At 36.1% G+C, this 19,849-nt stretch overlaps 1 protein-coding gene across 8 annotated transcripts in view; it reads left to right on the plus strand.

The window, feature by feature from the left end:
* Positions 1–19,849, plus strand: part of FER (FER tyrosine kinase) — a 205,636-nt gene that overhangs the window by 136,039 nt on the left and 49,748 nt on the right. For all 8 annotated transcript variants that reach the window (XR_012778947.1, XM_075526643.1, XM_075526645.1 and 5 more), the window contains one exon: positions 8,054–8,177. Coding sequence is in view for 7 of the 8 variants with exons in the window: in XM_075526643.1 (XP_075382758.1) it covers positions 8,054–8,177 (124 nt within the window). In the remaining variant the exon portion in view is untranslated. The remainder of the gene's footprint in view (positions 1–8,053; positions 8,178–19,849) is intronic.

The following is a 19,849-nucleotide window of genomic DNA, read 5'->3' on the forward strand; positions in this document are numbered from 1 at the left end:
CAAATAAGTTATCTGGCTCAATACCCAGCTGTTGCTAAAGCCACCTTCTGTCTACCCTACAGTTTTTCTTCACACAAATATGACCCCTGTCTGTTTCTCTAATTTTTGTGTCTTTTTCCTTTCCTCTTGCACTCAGCTATGCTTCCACCTTCCATTTTTCTTTGTCTCTACTTCTCTGCAACCTGCTGTGCTTCTTCCTCTGCAACCTTCTCTCTTGTTGGGCATGTTACCCTATGAACCAGACACCCCCCTGTGGATACCTTCTCTCCATGTATGTCCAACTTCACCGTCTCCCGCTGAGCCCTCTTGTAGTACATGTGCACATGTACACATACAGACCCCATTTCTTCTTCCTCCCTTCCCCTCTTCTTAGTCTTGGACATTCACATGTGCCTCTGCCCTCCGATTTGCTGCATGGTTTCCAGCTGTGAGGATATTGAGAGAAGAAGGGGAACAGTCAGATTCCTTTGGGGCATAGGTGGTAGTGATTAAAAATTCGTTTCAGCTCAGAGCTTCTCTATTTGATAAAACAAGACCAAAGCCCCAGTATACAGACTTCTTTTATTGTAACATTTGAGACTAGAGTTTGATTTTTATCTTTTTAAATATTTTAGGCTCTGATGATACTATATTTTGTATCAAGATTGCACAAAAATAAATCAGCTAGTGGATGGAACTAGAAAATCTGTTTGAATAAAAACAACCAAACATAAAAAATCAGCAAAGTGTTTTGGTAGCTGCAAGAACTTTTGTATGCATCTTATTTCTTTATTTTTATTTGTTGGTATTCCTTCACATTATTATTTTTGCTTTACCTAGAACAACTTTTAAGTAAAAATATTTATTATTTAATGTGTCTGCATTTAAAAAATGTTCATTGTTTTTCTTCAGATTAAAAAAACCGCTGTTCTTCATGTATGTTTGTTTCACATGGGCTGTCACTACTGTGTAATCTGGAATCCCTTACAAGGCTAGTGATTACTGGTTTTGAAGCATAGTCCAGTTATAGGAATTAATGAAACAAAACTGAATGGAAGACTTCCTGAGGGAAGATTATTTTCCTTTTAGTTAATTTCTGAAGTAGGTTTATCTACCCACTCATAGTCCTATATCCCCATAGCCACAATACCAACACATAGAGTCCAATTAGTCTGGGCAGCATTATTTTGTGCAGCACAGAGGACAAGGGATGCTGGCTATTGATGTCTTGCTTTGATTTATAGTTTCTTCCCGACAGATGGTGACAGACGTGGTTTTGGACAGGCATTTATGCCGTTTGGGAATAAGTAGTTAATGTGGTAGGATCATTGGCTTCACACTCTAGCTTATTTGATTCACCTTAAATCTAAGGCAAGGTTGCTGACCATTGTCAATACTTTCCTCATTTTGAGTATCGTATGTCTGTAGTCTATCATCCCATTAAAAGGAAGTGAAATAGCACATATAATGTGTTGTAACCTTCTTTGCATCTTCATTTTATTGTAGTGTAGCTATTTTATGGTAATGAGTCATCTCCATTGTGGTCTTATCACAGGTCTTCTGCTAAAAAGTCACCTGCATCTCAGTCCTGGTGCAAGCAACATCTTCTCTGTGTTTACCTATCTGTTGCTGCTAATCATGTCCTTGGCTCTCAATGAACACCATTCTTTTAACTCTTGTTTTTTTCTTTCATCTTTGTTTTCACATAGATGCATTTCCACTCATACTTCATTACTGCCATTGTTAAAATTACTATGGCAAAACTTTGCATGATTATAGCAACTTCTATTTGTTTTGCTTAACAGGAAAAATGAAGTTTTAACTGGATTTCACAATAGTACTCTGCAGGCAGTTGAAAAACCTTGGGTTTATTTACAGTTTCTGTTACTACTTAGGTAAAATTAAAAAAAAATAAAAGTGAAAGCACTGCATTACACACAAGTGATCCATTAGTTGAAAAGTGAAGGCACACTATTTTAAGGAAAATGAGTGTTTCAGCATTTCTAAACCAGTACATTTTTAAGAGTTTGTCAAATAGCTGTTTACTTTCTTAAATAACTGTCTTTAGAATTGCCACAGATACATGTCTACTATTTTAAATTCATAGTTTTAAGTAGCTGTGTTTGAGTTTGTTTTGTTGATAATGTATATGGGATTAAGATACTGGGTAATAAAGAAACTCTGAATTTCTTATGTTAGTCAAAAGACTGACCGTATGAATCCTCAAACTTATAAATACTTACAGGTGCAGTAAAGGTCATTTCAATAATATTATAATAGCTTATAAAACAATTATAAATATTGAATCATGGAGCTCCTCTGTGTTAGGTGACCACTAAGTGTTATGGCCAGAAGCATGCTGCATCTGCATGATTAATGTGTGTATAAATGTAAGAAGAATTAAGTGGACTCTTTAAACAAGCTGCTACTTAACAAGGCTGTTTAATAAAGGAAATTCTCCCACTTTATTAAAGGTTATATGTAAATAATAATAATATATATAATTCCATACCATTCTTAATAATTGCTGTTATGTTAACACATTTATTAATATTTGTATAATATTTATAACATTATTTAAATTATATAATGTATAGAGATATATAAATAAGGTATGTCTATATATCTAGATATCAATAAATGGGATATTTCCCACCATAAGTTCAAAACTGTATTTTAACTATGTTCAGTATCAATACTGGCTATCAGAATAATGCCAAGAGTGCCTAGAACAAGTAGGTAGGTACCATTTTTGGCACCAGCTCAGGAAAACACTGAAGTATGTACTCATAGTTGATTATAGATGCCATTAAAGTCAGAGATTGACATAATTAAATATATTGTAAACTGATTTAACATATTTCATTGCTGTTTCTTGTATTCTGATTTCTCCTCATAGAGCACAGATAATTTTTTTCTCTTGCAAGACATTAGCTTACTTTTGTGTGCGCCATTAAGTGAACTGTTATATTGCCATAAAATACTACTTAACGTACAGCATAAAGTTTATGCTATAAAGTATGGCCAACACTAGGAGATGCTGATATGTGGTATTTTTGCTCTCTTAAAATTTCTGCATATAATGAGAAATAGTTCACATTCACAGTGAAATACATGAAGGGCTGTTTTCAGGAATCCAATTATAGCAGGCTGCTCTCATGGAGCTTCTGCTTATGCACTGCATTTTGTCATCTACTTAGTAAAATAATTCTATCGTATTAGGCAGACACTCCAGTACTGTTATTTATCCTCCTGTAAACCCAAAACAGGCAGTCGATTTCTGCTTGGTGGTAATACTATAATGGTCTAATTATTTCTATAGTACTTAGAGTGGTTGGAGCAGAACTCATTTCCTGGTAGTGGTGTGTGCCATTAAGTGGAATAACAGGTAGCCGTGTAGAATACAATGGAAATTCTACATAGAAGAGAAAGCATTACTTACTATTATGTAGTCATCTAGTTTTGTTTCAGTTGTTTCGTAGTCTAATAGGTCTGTTTATTTCATTTTTATCAACAGCTGTTACATTAGAGATAATGCTCTGACACTATGTGCTGCAAGTAGTGAATTAGGGCTTTCTATATTTAAACTTGTTTTAATAAGCACATAAAGATATTACGTCGCTACAGTTCTACACTGAAGGGTTTGTAGTGAAATCCTCTTAACTCAGCTTTGAAGGTATTCATGTGGATGCTTTCCTGTGAAGATGAATAGCTGGAACATTGGCCACAGTAGCCAGTAAAAGTCAGAATTTACCAGTAAGAGTAATTCTGCTAGTTAAAGGACAGACACGTAAGCCTACATTGGTATCACAATGATGAGGATAATCAGATTTAACCTAAAATTACATATCTTGTACAGAATGAGATGTATATCACTTTGCTCTTTTATTTTGTCTGCAACTAACACTGCTTTCAAATCAATATTGAACATAGTGTTTAAAAGACATTTTTGTCATCTGTATGCAAGGACAGATATGAGAAAACAGAACTGCTAGTGAAAACATACCTTTGCTGACTTTTTTCAATATCGAGACTTTGAGACAGGTTAAGATAATTTTATTAAAACTGTGTTTTGATGATAGGCATAAAATACACTGTATACAACTCGAGGTATACTGTGCTGGTTTTGCTCAAAACTCTACAAGTTCATGCAGTACTTGCCAAACACTGAAAATTAGCAAATCTAAAGCACTTCCTGATGGTACGACTGCATTGGAAAGTTACAGGCTTGTACTCTGCGAGTTTGACATACTCTGATGTAACGAACTGGGCAGGTTTTAATTCTGTTCAGAAATGAACTGATGAAAATTAGGATCTTAATCTGATTGCCTGAGCATATTAGAAACAAATTTATAACATGTATTATTTCTAAATTTTTTAATGGATATGGTTAGTTTTTATTTTTATACCTTGTTATCTTTAGTAGCTTGTTATTTAAGAACAGATTTTTTTACTGTTGATTGTGGAGACCAGTAACTCATTTGTACAAAGAATTATACAAATTGTGAGGAGTACGAATTTAGACTCACACTGATGTTGCTATAACACTTTTTATATATAGACCTTTCTTACTTACGACTTGTTCCTTCATTTTCAGTATGACTGTGTGAGAAGGCATCTGTTTTTTTAGTATATCAAACTGAGCTTATCTGTCTTTTCAGTTCTTCCTGCAGTAAGTTGTTAGAAATTCTCAGTCTTCAATATTGGAACATTGATTGATTGAGGGTAGGGGTTTTTTAGGATGGTCTTACATGTTTTTTCTGTAAGCTTCCTTGATTTACTGTTCTCATTCAAGTAATGCCACAATTTGTCAAGGTTGGAAGACTTTCACATTCATAAAGGCATATAATCATACTTACTAATTAAAAGATGATTCCTATGTACTGAACAGTGAGTTCTCAGTATATAAACAAAATAATTTTCATCAGCTTGTTTGTTTGTGTTGGAGGGGAGAATTGCTTAAAAATTATTGTTAACTGTCTGCTGTAACCAGAATAATTCTGTTTACATGTGTAAGAAATGACACATATTTCAATGGAGTGTTTATCTTCCTTCCTTCTGGCAATACCTACTTTTTGCCAGTTACCAGACTACATCAGGAAGCTGCAAGATTAAAGGAAGGGTGATCGTTACCCAGTCCAGTTTGCAGTAGTATTCTGTTCTTTTAAGATTTCAGTAGAATTTAAAATTCAGTATCCCAAGGTTCACCCTGTCAAACTTTGGAGATGTAATGTGTGTAACTGTCTTTTGTAAAACAGAGAGTATTTCAAATTGGCTTTAGAGTCAAGGGCATGCAGTCAACTCTTGATTTTCCATCTGTGTGTTACCCAGCCTGGGAATAAAGGGCATCGTGGGCTCCATGCAGGCCAGCGGCATTATTGGTGTACTCAGGATGCAATATTTGCTTGCTAACCTGAGGGGTGCTTGTTGGCTTAACATGAGAGCATTTGCTGTGTTGTGAGTAAAAAGATCACTCACCTTTGCTTTCATCTTTGCACTTTAACAATGTGTTCTGGCAGTCTAATTTTAAATACCTAGATGATCCACAAGTTTGGATTATGTGGTTTATACAAACCCTTTGTTACTCTTACACATTGAAAATAGACCGTATATGGTTTAAACAGACTGTGTTTTGCTGTTATGTGCATTGCTTTTTAAAAATTGCCAGAAATCTGTCACTGAAGAAAGAATGTATCAGATAATTTTATTCACCTATTTAATTGGAATCAGAGCATTAAGAAAATTGGAGGCCAGTAACTAGCGGTGTACCCCGGGGTCAATACTGGGTCCAATACTGTTGAACATCTTCGTTAATAAGCTAGATGATGGGGCAGAGTGCACCCTCAGCAAGTCTGCAGATGACACCAAACTGGGAGGAGGGGCTGATACACCAGAGGGTCGTGCTGCCAGCCAGAAGGACCTGGACAGGCTGGAGAAACGGGCCGACAGGAACCTCATGCAGTTTAACAAGGAGAACTGTGAAGCCCTGCACCTGGGGAGGAGCAACCCCAGGCACCAGTACTAGCTAGGGACTGCCCAGCTGGAAAGCAGCTTTGCAGAAAAGGCCCTGGGGGGTCCTGGTGGACACTAAGGGTTGAACACGCACCAGCAACGTGCCATTGCTTCACAGAAGGTGAATGGTATCCTGGGCTACATTAAAAGAAGTGTTGCCAGTAGGTTGAGGGAGGTGATCCTTCCCCTCCACTCAGCACTGGTGAGGCCACTCCTGGAGTGCTGGGTCCAGTTCTGGGCTCCCAAGTACAAGAGGGACATGGACATACTAGAGAGAGTCCTGCGAAGGGCTGTGGAGATGAGGAAGGGACTGGAGCATCTCTCCTAGGAGGAAAAGCTGAGAGAGCTGTGAGTGTTCAGCCTGGAGAAGAGAAGTCTCAAGGGGAATCTCATCACCCTGAAGGGAGGCTGCAAAGAAGACAGAGCCAGGGTCTTTTCAGTGGTGCCCAGCGACAGGACCAGAGGCAATGGGCACAGACTGAAACACAGGAGGTTCCTCCTGAACCTCAGGAAACACTTTTTCCCTGTGTGGATGACCAAGCACTGACATAGGCTGCCCAGGGACGTTGTGGAGTCTCCATCCTTAGAGCCACTCAAAAGCCATCTGGACACGGTCCCGGGCAACCGGCTCTAGGTGACCCTGCTTGAGCAGGGGGTTGGACCAGATGACCTCCAGAGGTCCCTGCCAACCTCAGCTATTATATGATTCTGTGACAATAGAGTGGTTTTGGGCTTTCCTCTAGTAGTACTGTGTTTACAAAAAAAGGAAGCAAGTGAAATGGAAACAGTGGTTTTTATGTATCATTTATCAGGTGTTTATTTTCTGGGCGTTTTCATTAAGGGACAGCCTGTAAAGCCATCATATCTAGATCATCTGCACGAAAAGAAACCTGATCCCAGGCAAAATGAATAAACAAAGCAGTTCACAGTTAAGGTGCTAATCCATTTTGCAATTACTCCAACGTAATATTTGAAGGACATTACATTTACACTTCATAACAGCAGATTTTTTTCTTTAATATTCTCTTCTTTTATTTCTTACAGTATGAAATATAAATAGAAATGCCATCCTAAGAAAATCCCATATGAAACTTTTAATATAAAGTGTCTTTTCACATTGCTAAGAAAGGTGGTATATAAAATTGTATAACTGTTCATTATTTGAAAGAGAGAATCACTATAGTCAATTCAGGGCAAAGTGAAAAGAAACAAAGATCGGAACAATGGCTAGCTGCACCCTAGCAAATAAATAGTGTGATGTTGAAAGCTCCACTATGATTTTTTGTCTTTGCCTGGAACAATAAAATATGTTTTAGAAAAAATCTTTACTACAGTTACATCAATCAGAACATGGCATTGCATTGTTTGTATAATGTCTCCCCTGTTTATCTTTGTCCTAAATCAATTTTTAGCAACTTATTTTGCAAACACAAATTCCCTTTTGGAAATCCTTCATGCCGACCTCTTCCCCTCCTCAGGCAAGAGGACAGCAACTTTGTTCCTCCAAGGCAGAAGACTGTGAAGTCACAGTAATAGTTGTTTGCCTTGAATTGCCAGTCTCAATTATGTAGTTAACATTGCCCAAGAAGTAAAACAGTTTGTTACCCCTCCAAATACATCTGTATAGAAATTGAGAAACGCCACTGCAAATGATCAATTAAAAATCAATTACTCTCATGTAACTAATAGGAACTAACCTCTTTATTCACAATTTTTATAAACCCCTAGAGCAACCATTCTGTCATTAGAGAAGTATATCACAAACTATCAATTATTTTTGTCAATAATTTTCATATAAGCCTGTATTTAATGTACACTGGTGAAGATTTTGGGTATATCAAAAACATGCTGTGCATTTCTCACTTTAAGCACCTAGTATTTAAGGGACGTTATGGAAACTGCATTTTGAAAGGTGAGTTCCTTTCTTTTAGGCTGACCTCAAACTGATGGGTCAAGGAGAACAGCTAACAGCTGCATTTTTTTTGGTCTCACACCCCTAATGAGAGATAAATGTGAGTATCTTATCTGTTGTGTCTCACTGTCCATCTGTCTGTTTTTCTAGGAGGTGATTTCCTTTCCTTTTTAAGAAAAAAGAAGGATGAGCTAAAAACCAAACAGCTGGTGAAATTTTCATTAGATGCTGCTTCTGGTATGGCATATCTCGAATCTAAAAATTGTATACATAGGTAAGGAAGGTATTTTTTCTCACTATTGTAATTTTGATCACTGGAAATGCTAGCTGTTTAAGTGTATATGGTGCTTGTTATCAACAGGAGTGATCCCTACAATTTAAAAATAAAGACTACGCTTTTTCTTTTTCTGAAAGGAGGTCATTATTGCTTGTCTAATTCAAAACTGTTCTGTTCCTTTGGGTAAAAATAAGTACTACATTATTTGATCTGTATATTTGTTGCTATTAATATAAGTTAATAATGATTTTTAACCATAATAATTTGCATTATAAGGAGCATAATTCATACGGTGACAATGAATCATGGCAAAGAGCAATCTGTGAGGCTTACATCCAGTCTGAAATTTACTGATACTTGCATGGCCAACAAGTTAAGTTACATTTGAAGTGTGTTTCAGAAAAATCCACAGGTTTCTCAGATAATAAAAGGAGAAAAACTAGAGTTCTGTATATTAAAATATTAATTGACTGGCTGCTTTCTCTGAAATATGGAAGATTATCAGGCATTATGCTCTTGGTGTACCTAATTTCTTTTCCTACCATTCCTTTTTGTTGTTTCTTCTCCAGATTGACTCTGCTGTGATGTTCTTTATACTCAGTTTGTATCAAAGGGAATGTACTTAATTTCCGCCTATTTTTCTCTCAGAATATCACAGTATATACCCTGCTACAATGATATGGGTGAAATATGAGACATAAACACGATGATAATCGACTTTACAGAAAAATTATGAAGAACAAGCATTAATTTGTAATATTGATGACTTCCGCTTTGCATCGTAGAACGTTTGTAGGTGAACTGTGTGCCACTTCACTTACATAACCATCCCATTTCATATTCAGCACCATTCTGATGAATGCTGTTATTAGAGACCTGAGTGGCATTTCTCTTATATTTTTATCAACAGTGAATTGTTCAGTTGCAGTCATGCAGGCCAAGAAGTAGATTTACCTTTAAAAACATTGTTCCAATGAGAGTAAGCTCAAAAACTATTTACAAAATCTTATAGTATTATTGTAAGTGTCATTTATATATTTTTTTGCTCTTTTTTGTGTTCGACTTGATTTAAGGAACCTTAAATAGGATAGTAATCTTATGCTGTTTCCAAAACTTGCAATATTATTCTGAAACACAAGTTAATTCAAACATTTCTGCAAGATCATGATATATAAGAAGCACTGAAGGAAAAAAAACATAACTCACTATATAAAACTGTGGAATATTCCTTTTGGGAAATCCCAGAAAAGAATTGTAAGCACCAGGGGGAAAAATAGGATTAAGGTTGCAGCATTCTGTCATGGTAGAATGTGTTTCAGCCTGGCTCTGTTCGCCAAGAAAATAACGGCATAAAAATCAGAGCAAGTAACAGCAGTTGTGATTTACACTAGCCTCATAAATGCTCTAGTGCTTAATAATTTCTGTAACTGTCAGATCAATGTTAAATCAGAAGTGCCTGTTTAGAATTCCTGTGTTCTTAGAAAATAAAACCAAGGGGAAAAGTAATAGCTGAATAACTAAAATTTATTAGAACTCTATTGTGTAATGTCTTAGTTGGTAATTGCAATTGCTGAAAAAGAGTACAGTATTTATTCATTAAATGATAGTGTGATGCCTGCAAAATATAAATAATTTTAGAAACAATTATTTTTGGAGAAGTGCTATCCCCACCTCCCCCTGTTTTTTTTTTTAACTCTGGAAAAAGTGTATCGCTGCTCATCTATGTGGATTAGTACTGTTCTAACTACTATAGATGACAATGTGGCTTCAGTGTATCTCTGAAAGACGCACTGGCGGTTAGCAGTGAATAGGAAGAGCTTTTGTTAAGGTGTGTTTACAGAGCTAATAGTGATTCAGAGAATGTATTTCAGAGAGAAGATATATGTAGCAATGTCTTACCATATGAAGATTTCATTGTTTCATTGTTTTCAGTTAGAAAGCTGAATATAAATGTGTCATGTAGATCTCAAGTCAGGAAAAAGAGCTGTAATCTAATCTGTTTTGTTAGTGCCATAGACCTGCCAATGCACGCAGCCTGGGATACACATACTATGGTATAAGTAGGGAAAAAGTTCTTTCCCTCTGTTTACTTTTTAACTTTCAAAATCTTCATAGAAGTTGTTTATTATTATCACAGGTTCTCACAGGAGGTTATCAGAGAGAGCCACCACTTTCCTTAAAGGCAGAAACAAAATTTTTAGTAAACCTACCCTGAAGAAAACTACAGTTTTAAAGTACATCCAAACAAGCAAACAGTATCTTCAGGAAAACTGCTTACTTTTATGAAACACATAGGTTAATAAATCAAAATGTGCATTTCCAGTATTATTTTATCAATCTTATTTTCTGGGATATGCAAGATTATTTTTGGTTTTATGTGCTTGGCCATAATACGTGCTTATTATATTTAAGAGCTAATTCTCCTGAATTTGATAGGTAAACGTAATGAAAAGTTCTGAATCAGGACAGCAACCAACCGAGTTTAGTGATTTTAGCAGTAATGATAGAGACACTTCTGGGTGGGGGTTTTTTGAGTTACTAATACAGGCTAATTGGCAAATGCTTACTCTAGGAAAGTAGGTCATGAAGTTTTAAAATGTGTTTTACGAAATGCTAAACTGCATTTTAGTAGGATTAGCATACATAAAATTTTTCTAGGTTTGTTCCCTGTTTGAGGAGTTTGAGCATTTATCCAGGATTTCTGGGCACCCTGGGGGGTGGCTGGAGATGCATTTGCCTAGAAACCCTGTCTGCCACAGAAGCACAGAGCATCTGTTGCTTGCTGAGTACTTGGAACCTGTTGCACACTAGTGGGCGCAACACTCTTGGTGCTGTGCTGCAAATACACTAAACAAGGGAATGACAAGCTAGCAGGGAAAAGTCAAACTGTCTAGTGCTCTGTAAGCAAGCTCTTAGGTATTCAGGACTCAGAACCCCACTGGAGTTTCAGCCCCTCCTTACCCGAGCACTGAAGATGCAGCTGTGTGACTGCATGTTCTGTAAAAGGAATTTGGGAGCCCTCGTTCCCGCCTTTTTAGGTCAGGTAAGACAAATTAGTCAGGAGTAAATTTAATGTTGAGAGCATGTAGATTAGAATGGAACAATTTAATTCATAGTAGGAAGAAGATTTAGCACTATGTAAAAAGAATAGTAATTTTCTGAAAGAACAATAAACGTGTTCTTTTTTGTCAGAAACTTCATAACTGAAAGTGGTTCTCAGGTAAAAAAGATGTAAGAAAATTAACTAGAGAGAAAATGGACTAAGCAGTGGAATGTTTTTTGTTTCGTTTAAAAGTCCATGGGCTTTGATTGCTATTACTTAAGAAGGATCAGTAATATATAATTAGAAATAGTTTCTACTATGTAGGTTGCAGCAAAACAAAATTGTTTTGCTTCATGCTATTCTTTTTCTGCAGTATTCTATTTGTTGTTTTAAAGATTTGTTCAGAATTCTCACTTTTTTTAGTAGCCTAGGTGACCATAATTTAGTACCATATACGTTTGACTTGCTGTTTATGTGAAACTAAAGGCTGCCCAGCAGTTTATTAAAGTTATTTTTAATGCCTCTTTTTAGTTGTAGCTGCACTAGCTATACTTAGCCTTTATATTTTAAAATTCTACTTAAATCAGTACTGGCTTTCTGAAATTGCTATTTGAGTCATATTTTCACTTAGCCTTTCAGTAGTGGGGCCATTGCAACAACTAATCTGCTCTTTGTTGTCTATTTTTATGTGTGCTATGGTGTTCCAGTAGGTGCAAATGTAAAGTTAAAATTTGACAGACTTAGAATGCTTAATGCATGTGAGTGATTATTTGATCTGCATTTTCATCTCCTCTAGCACCCAGATATCATTTGTTCTTTGCTCTCTCTTTGTTCTGTTTAAAGAGCAGAAATGAGTGGGCTTCAAGGAAAAAAAAAAAAAGCTGCATGAAAAGATGTTATTAAAAGAAATAAAAAGAGTGGTTGAACATATGCAGAAGAATGTAGTCATTTCATTTCCATTTAATTAACGTGGGGTTGAAGAATTGTTTCTTGCTTTTCATTGTTACCATATGCTATTGTTTAGATAGTTCCATTTTTTCTGTAAATTAGAAACACAAGATAAGGATGGAGATATGATAATTTCAGTTGGTTCAATGAGCATTTATGAGTGGTCTTCTTTTCCAGTATTTTATTTGCATGTGATGAATGTATTTGTCCATAATTTATGTTTAGTTTCCAAACCAATCCTGTGGGACGATAGGACAGAAGCAGCAACTACCTGATTCAGAGAAGCTGGACATACCTATTGTTTGTTTTATTTTCCCCTCTCTTTACCACCATCATTTTGTAATGAAAATAATTCAAATTATGGTAAAACTCCATTGGAAAAATATTTTAATATTGCGAAAAGGAATTATGTGTAGGATTTCCTCTGTTTTTATCATTTGATAGCCAGTAAAACCTTTCCAAATCAAACATACAGTTAGGTCTTGAGAATATTTCTGTGTAGAAAATTGTGTTGTAGCTTTATCTACAAGTAATACATATATAACTCTAATTGAAACTAGCAGAAGTATTTTTCTTTTTTTAGTTAGCTACTGTGCTCCTTGATAACGTTCTGCACACAGTTGCACTGCCTTACTTGAGAAGTAGATTGATTTTTACCTTGTTTAAAAGCTTTTACAAATACACTAAGAACCAGTTTATTTTTTAAAATAATTTAATGTGAACCTCATGAGGATCAACAAGGCCACGTGTAAGGTTCTGCACCTGTGTCGGGACAGTGCCCAGTATCAATACAGGCTGGGGGATGAATGGATTGAGAGCAGCGCTCAGGAGAAGGACTTGGGGGGTTTTATATGAAAAATGGGACATGACCCAGCAATGTGCTCTCGCAGCCCAGAAGGCCAACCATATCCTGGGCTGCATCAAAAGAAGCGTGGCCAGCAGGTCGAGGGAAGTGATTCTGCCCCTCTGCTCTGCTCTGGTGAGACCCCACCTGGAGTACTGCATCCAGCTCTGGGGTCCCCAGTACCAGAAAGACATGGAGCTGTCTGAGTAGGTCCAGAGGAGGGCCACAAAAATGGTGAGAGGGTTGGAGAAGAGAAGGATCTGGGAAGACCTCATTGTGCCTTTCGCTATATAAAGGGGACTTATAAGAAAGACAGAAAAAGACTTTTTTACCTGTAGTGACAGGTAGCGACAAGGACAAGGGGCAACAGTTTGAAACTTAAAGAGTTTTATATTGAACATAAGGAAGACATTTTTTACAGTGAAGGTGGAGAGACCCTGGAGCAGGTTGCCCAGAGAAATTGTGGATGCCCCATCATTGGAAGTGTTCCAGGTCAGGTTGGACAGGGCTTTCAGTAACCCGATCTTGTGAAAGATGTCCCTACCCATAGATGATCCTTGAAGTTCCCTTCCAACCCAAACCATTCTGTGACTAAACAAATTTGAAGATGCAGTATTAGGAGAGAGCTATAATAAAAGTTAGGATCTTAAAAGTGATCAATTAATAAACATTCCCAATGTCAGTTATTCACTGAAGTTACCAGCAGTAGCCTTCAACCGTGCATCTGCCAAATGTAGTGTAAAGTTGGTATTCGATTCAAATGACTTATTTTCAATATATGAACTATGTGTGTAAGAAGATATGGACTAACTGCATTCAAGGTATATTCCTTAGTCAAGTTTTCCTTTCAGTCAGTGTATTTATGTTCTGGATGTCTCTTGTATTCTGAATTGAAGAAGATGTGTTGGTTGGTAAGATGATCGTGTTCTGTGGTCCAGTTCTTCCATTTTTAGTCATATTACTACTGCTTCTTTTTGCCTTAGTTTTCTAGCCGTTACAAACCCCACATGAAATTAAAAGTGGTGGGTTTAACTTCATGCTATGAAATCGTAGCTCTGTGGCTGTTAGTTCAGGATTTCTATAGTTTTCATTAGATACATACCATTTATATTAATTGCATATAAATTACTGGGAAAATACTTGCTTCCCTGTTACTAATCTAGTTTACCTGACCTACTCTGCTCCCAGAACTTTTTTTCCTCTTCAGTCTGGTAACTGCTAATGTAAAGAATTTTGGAAACAGGTGTCAGAACTCTTTCATAACCATGAATGCCTTAAGAACTATACTATATAGTTAAGTGAGTCTTTCCTTTCCTGTGAATCTTCCATTTCTTCCTGGGACAATAGCTCAGCTACCACAAAAAGGATGAAAAGTGATCTTACTCAATTTAGCATAGGTGCTGTTCAGTTTAGTGTGTCAATCGTGATTCAAGTCTCTTAGGACCAGGAAAGTGATGGTTTAGCTCCAAAACTGAGCAGGTCTCCTTCCTCAGGAGAGAGAAGAACCTGCCTGCTTGATTTCTCTACCTAAATCCACTGGAAGACAGGAGCTAAATAGTTGTCTGTGCGTGCTTTTAGCTGGCTCCAAGCAATTCAGTGCTGAGTGGAATGGCTGCTTTGTTTCTGTTCCGAAGTAACTGATTCTCCTTGAGGACAACGTATTTCTCTGAATACTGCATTTCCTCCTGGGCAATTGCAATACCTAAGACCTTTATTGTAGTTTCTGTAATTTTCTGTGCTGGTGATGACTTATGAAGAAAGACTTATTCCATTGCGATGGAATAAGTTTGCCTTTCTATAAACTAGATGGACTCTTCAAGGTTTATTGTGCAGGCATTAATTTGCCATTATTAATTAGCTTTTTATGATTCATTCAGAACTGCATGTATAAAATTAAGTGATGATGTGAGATTCCGTTTCTATAGCTTTCTTTCATAGAAAATATTTAATCATTTATTACTGAATCTAAAAATTCTATACTGTTGCGTTAATAATAATAGTTGACTATGCTTCAATGAGTAAGTCTTTCAGAGAATTATTGTCAGTAGTACAGTTGAAACACCAGATAAATGTAATGAATAATCATAATTTCAAGCCTTATTTATAAGATGATGTCTCTGCTTTATATAAAATGATTTTTCAAAGCATGTTTTTTACAATATGAATATTAGAAATATTTCCATTCTATTTAAAGTTAAAACCACAAATTGGAACTTTGATGAAGAACTGTTACTTTCTGTATGCCACTTTATATAGGTATGTTCTTAATGTTAAAAAAAAGCCACCAAAATTTATTCTGTCATATCTATAAAATAATTTTTAGTCAAACTTTGCATTTGCTTGGCATAGTACAGTACTAGTACCATGTATCGAGCTTTTATTTCTTAATACTGACTTGCTTTATGCAACCTTACATGTTGCCTCTTAACTAGTAAGCTTTTTTCCACTAAAACCAGTATTTCCACTGACTTTATTAGATTATAAAGATACTGTGTAATTATAGCATTGCAGGTTTTACACAGGTTATTGATTATTTTTCATTTGGTCTATTGGTCATAAGAGGTACTGATGGAAGAACCATTACAAATGCATAGTGTTTATTTGGACAAATGATCCAGATTGCAAGTATACAGGAAGACTGAAGAAGCCCTCATTCTCCCATCTCTGTTGTGGGTAGCTGAGGATCTGTCTGCTAACTGTTTCCAAAAAACGTAGGTTCAAAGAGCAGCTCTTGGGAGTCCTAGTTGTTGCTAAGCAAATTAAGGAAGTGTTGACTGTTGACTGCCAAAACAGTGCTGCTGCTCCCCTCGCCCCTGGCACTCTGCTTCTAATGCAAGAAAGGAATGCTGCACCTGTCTTAAGGCTGCAGTGTTTGCTGAGACTCTGTATTGGAGTCTTCAGCCTGTCTCTGTGCTCCAAGGGCGCAATGCTGTTGACGTAGTTGGACTGCACAAGATCCTTTTTTCATCAGTGGCTATTAAAACTGCATTTTATCAATACATCTATCATAACATCTATCAATACAAATGTGTCAGTACTTTCAATGCTCCAGGAAATTATTGTTCATAGTTTTCACACTACTGTTTTTCTTCAAAATGTGGTATTTCCAACCCTAAAATAACTAATACAGTGCTCTTAACTGCTGCCATCTAGGAGGAGAGACAAGTGAACACTGCTGTGTCTCACTCTGCTTGCCATATAGGAATAGATCAGAGTATTATATACCAGGTTTCAGCTTTTAAAAATAGATTTTCAAGGGTTTTCAGGGTTTTTTTTTCTGCAATTTACAGTCATCTCCACTGTCACATTGGTAAACATGGTTTGATCCTAGAGAAATCCATTTACAATTAAAGTTGAATCAGTTCTGAATTGGTACTTCTGGTTGTCTGAAATCTTATTTGAGCGACATGATTATTTATTTCTTTAATGAGCTTGTATGATTCTGATCTGAAAGTATTAAGGAAAAAACAGGGGAAACATAAGTATCCAAACCCATTAAATTATATATTAAGAATATTGTATACTCTAAACTCATTATAATAAAGTAGAGACATTATTGAATTCTAAGTATGCCGTAATGTAAGTAGATGTGAACTATGATGAAGAGCTGCTTCTGAATAAAAAGTGAGCTTCCTGCTAATCTATTATCTGTTTCCCTAATCTATTGAATTCTGGAATGGCTGAATAACAAAAGATTTAAAAAGGGAGAGGAATACAATTTTTCCTTGCAGACTGTGTGTATTTGTTGTTGTAGGGGTTGATACTGTCTCCCCTTGTGTGCTTTATTTGAAATTGACCCCAACCTCTATTAAAATCAAATTAGCTATCTCAGATTTAGCTTTGCCACAGCTGCAAAATGCTTGTAATTAGAGTAACAGATGCATGGATTTGGATGGTCAGAATATGATATAAGAAATGTCTGAATACATTTTTATTTACTGTAAATCTCAACATATCATGCTGTCTCAATAATACCATGCTGTCTTTCATATATTCTTGAATTATGCTTGATGCAGCCATGTTACCAGAGGAGTCAGTGGTCACAGTATGTAGGAAATATATATTTAAATTGTGGCTTTTTGGTGTTATGGTGTTACATAAATAAGCAGTAGACTACACATATGGTTGTATTAACTTAATGACTGGCACATTAATGATAGAACTGGAAGTTCTGGGTCTTCTTTTTTTTTTTTTTTTTTAAGTATAACACATTACTTTATTCAGCTGCTATTAGGACAGATTTTGTTTGCTATTGGGAATTTCCAGCACCAATTATCTCTACCATTTGCTACTCTTCTTTTTAAATATTAAATTATAATGCATCTATTAATACAAGTGCAAAACAAAGTTGTTGTTTAACTGTGATCATTCTGAGGCTAATATTAATAATTAATAGTTCCCAGAGGCCAGTTTAGAGTAGGATATTAGATTCTGCTGTTTCTCAGTTTGGAATGGCAAATTGAAGTTTCTTCATATGAAATAAATAAAGAGAAATTAACTTTTTCTTTCCATGACTGAATTTTCTTCTGATAAGGCAGTTATAGCATTTCATCTTATTTAATTGAAATTTCCTTTAGGTTTCATCTCATATCTAACCAATACACAGCCTATGTATCAGCTGAATGGTATCAAGGGTAATCCAGTATTATCAGCCAAAGACAGTTCTTTATGTTAATGTTTTGAAGTGTTTCTTAAAGGTTTCAATGAGGTTGATATTTTCATTTTACGATAAACTTTCCCTAGTGCTCCCTATTCAGCCTGTGCTTGAATATCATCCTTTATGTCTTCCCTGTAAAAGGGGGAAAATATCCAATTATTTCAGACCTCTGAGATTTCAGTATGTCAGTTTTCCTAGGATGATGATTTAAAATGTCATGTAGAGTTAAACTAAAGATAGTAATAGATAAATTATTTGGTATGTTATTTTGTAGACCTAGTTATTTTAAAAAAATGCAATGTCCATATTGACAATAAACTATTGTAATAAAAATGTATGTGGTGATAGAATTTACCAATAACTGCTAATACAGGGGAAGCTGTAAAGCTGTTATTTTTCACAATAGCTAGAAATGTATAAACAGATTCCATTTTTGCTTTCTGTTTTGGTACATCTCATCTTTCAGTTAGCAACTAGAGGTTAGATTTACCATTAGAAGGTAACTCCTTCATTCTGATCAGCTGACTCTCTGTATTGTATTTTTAAGGAACCATGAGTGTTTCATGTATTTATATATATCTTATATGTGACCTGAGACCTTAATTTAACACTTGCAGATTTTGTGCTTCTGAAAGAAACTAATATAGCAGCCCTGGTGATGAAATCCTTTGACTGGGGATGAGAGCAGAACAAGGTCTCCATTCAGACTGCCCCTGCCAGCCCACCCCAACTGATGTTTTGTCCTGCCAAAGATTTCCTTAGATTTCAGGGCTTCCATGGGCACTCGAGTTTCTTGGCCTCTCTGCTCAGTCTTTTCATTAAGGAAAGCATAATACGTTTTTCGCCATCTGGAAAGTGGACATGACACTCACTGGATTTATATTGGATGGAAGTTACTATATTCACTGTTTAACTGGGAACATCCTTTTGTGACTTTCTGAACTGGTCTGCATTGAAATTAATGACCTTCCAGAGCTGGTATCTGTAGCTGAAAACACCTATTTTTTACACTACCAAAACCCGTTCTTGTTTTCTTGAAAGTTCATGGTACTAATGCAGGTTTTGTTATTGGGATGGGGTGGCAGGTCCTAGCTTGGGTTTTCCATTCAGTTCCATTCATTTCCATTTACATTCCATGGGCACACTGCCAGACCAAAATTTATGTAACGTAACTTGATATGATTAATGAAAATAAGAGTAATAATATTGAGATTATTAATTCAGTAAGTAAGTATTAGCATAGTATTCAGGTTCATTTGTAAATTAAATATTTTGCAGTATTAACTAATTTTAAAGAATTACATTCGTATAATCCACATCCTTGTTCTAATGAAATGGTCAGCTTTCCTTGTTCAAGGACCTCAATGCCTGAATGATAACGTGACTGAAAATCACTGAGATATAAGTTCTATAATCAGAATATTTGGGGGCAGGGAGCTGTAGGAGTAGTTTACAGATGGGAGATGATGATAACTCTCCAGGCATTTGCCCAGCCATTTGTAGGAAGGAGTGAGGCTGAGCATGGAGCTGTGTTCCTGGGCACACAGTCTGGGAAGATGATTTGGCATCACAAAGGAAGGACATGAGAAATCCTTCTAAGGAGCGTACGTTGTATACAAATATAAAAGGAAAGAAATGTACCATTTTTAGGAGACTGTTTTGTAAGAAAATGAGCCTAAACCCACTTTTTAAAGTCCTTTATTTTCTGATGGCCCAGGGCTTCTCGTTCTGAGATATCATACCTTTCCTTTCCGTTGTCTCTGCCCTTCCAGGTTATACTGCATAATTGGCCAAGATGTGAATGAGAAAAAAAAATTGCAAAAGGAAAATGTGTCAGGAAGGAAGTGTTATTTGTTCTTGTTACAGCATAGGTAAAGCACAACTGTTTTACTAGCTAGCTGGTATTAGTCTTACATGTTTGCGTGAGTAACGATTAATCCATTCCCAGAAATCTCAGATAATGGCCTGGTCTTTTTGCCATGCTGAACTCATGTTTCAAGGCTCATCAGAGCGTCCAAAAGGACATCACAAAGTATGTGTTCAGAATACTGTGAGATACTGTAGTAAAATATTGTATGTGATCCATATAGTTACGTGATCTATTCTTGTAGGAGTATATCTATTTTATTGTTGTGAGACAACTGTTCTTGTTGTGTGTAAAAGCAAAATAAAGTTAT

This window comes from Mycteria americana, chromosome Z (assembly GCF_035582795.1).
Source record: "Mycteria americana isolate JAX WOST 10 ecotype Jacksonville Zoo and Gardens chromosome Z, USCA_MyAme_1.0, whole genome shotgun sequence".
Taxonomy (NCBI): domain Eukaryota; kingdom Metazoa; phylum Chordata; class Aves; order Ciconiiformes; family Ciconiidae; genus Mycteria; species Mycteria americana.